Source organism: Cyprinodon variegatus, unplaced genomic scaffold (genome assembly GCF_000732505.1).
Source record: "Cyprinodon variegatus isolate N-32 unplaced genomic scaffold, C_variegatus-1.0 Scaffold252, whole genome shotgun sequence".
Classification (NCBI taxonomy): Eukaryota; Metazoa; Chordata; class Actinopteri; order Cyprinodontiformes; family Cyprinodontidae; genus Cyprinodon; species Cyprinodon variegatus.
In genome coordinates this window covers 191,295-192,743 of record NW_015150705.1, presented here as the reverse complement: position 1 = coordinate 192,743, position 1,449 = coordinate 191,295, and the positions used below count along the sequence as shown (strand labels likewise).

Genomic DNA, 1,449 nt, shown 5'->3' with positions numbered 1-1,449 from the left:
GTCAGAGGTGAAATTTACAAAGCCGCCATCAGGGAGGCTGATGACCCAGATAAATGAAACCATGATGGGAAACTAAACGTCTTACCAAAAAAAAAAAAAAAACCGACTAGAGATTGCTGCTAATAGTATTTCTGCGTACTACTTAGTTTTTAACACAGATGTGAATACTTTTTCCGCTCTCAGATGGTGGGAAGGAGGTTCTGTCGATGCACCAGGTTCTGCTGTACCTCCTGCGCAGCAGCAAGCCTCTGGTCCCTGAGGAGGAGATCGCAGACATGCTGCAGTGGGAGCAGCTGGACTGGCAGAAGTACGCCGAGGAATGCAAGGGGATGATCGTCACCAACCCCGGCATGGTGAGAGAGGCCTCTGTTTCTTTGTCTGTAGCTCTCAGCAGCTTTTTTTCTTCTTCTGCTGTCCTGAACCCTGCCTCTGCAGGAGAGAGAGAGTTTTTTTTTCTTTTGTTAACTTGTGACATAAGAAACTTGCTGTGTTATCCTCCACAGGCAGTCGTCATCAGCCCTGTCTGAACTGAAAGCTTTTAGTCGGATGACCTTCTTGCCCGGCCTGTATTTTTTAAAGGATGTGCAGTAACTGTGTCCATGTGAAGGTGAAGATGTCAGAGCTGCTGTAGAGGTTGCATAGAAACGTGGGACGTGTTGCGTAACCTTTAGCACAGCTGTCCGGTCCCGGCTGATTTCAGACACTGCCTGGATTTGGTGCATCACTCTTTAACGCCATGGTTAGATTCCTTAACTTTTAGTTTATGTCAAAGTTTCTAAGCTTTTAGATTTATTATTATATAGAAAAGCTAAGAGTTGTTTTTGATATAGTTATGGATGCATACACTGATGATTCTCTCAGGTCCATGTTGTTTTTCTGCCTCCTGCTGATCTGGGGCTGTTTTCTCCGTGCTGCTCCCCTCCGTCCTGTTTTCAAGGTGCCGATGAGGAGAGCTGGAGGTCAGAGTCCTCGGCTCAGCCGCAGGTGTTTCTCCTTTCAATCTGCTACACGGATCTGTCTGGACTCGTGAAAATGTTCACCTTGTGTGTCACATTGTGGAAATCTCTAGCTGGTGGAAATCAGATGTGGCGTTCTGATGTGACCCGGGCTTAGACAGGAATGTCAGCCGGCTCTGCTTTCAGAGCGGCTGCAGAGGCTGGAAAAGGCTCTGCTATGAAGGGATATGATTGATGAACTTTCCAGGACTGAATCACAAAAATATGTAGCTTCCTGGAATGTTTCCCGGTTCGATCCTGCCTTCCTGTTACTGCTTTCCCTCTTTGCTTCCTTGATCCTTTCATTTCCTATACTGTCGTATCCTAACTTTAAATTTTCCTTCTTGGAATTACTCTTTGCTCATTATCCCCCCTCCTCTTTTTGCTTCCTTACGTTTTATATCCCCTCATAACTTCCTTCCACCCCCCCCTTTCGTTCTTTCCTTCCTTCCTT

General features: G+C 46.2%; 1 protein-coding gene across 1 annotated transcript in view; it reads left to right on the top strand.

Moving 5' to 3' along the window:
- drosha (drosha, ribonuclease type III) overlaps positions 1–1,449 on the top strand; it is a 211,336-nt gene that overhangs the window by 28,563 nt on the left and 181,324 nt on the right. The window contains exon 13 of the mRNA XM_015382192.1: positions 184–353. Coding sequence (XP_015237678.1) covers positions 184–353 — 170 coding nt within the window. The remainder of the gene's footprint in view (positions 1–183; positions 354–1,449) is intronic.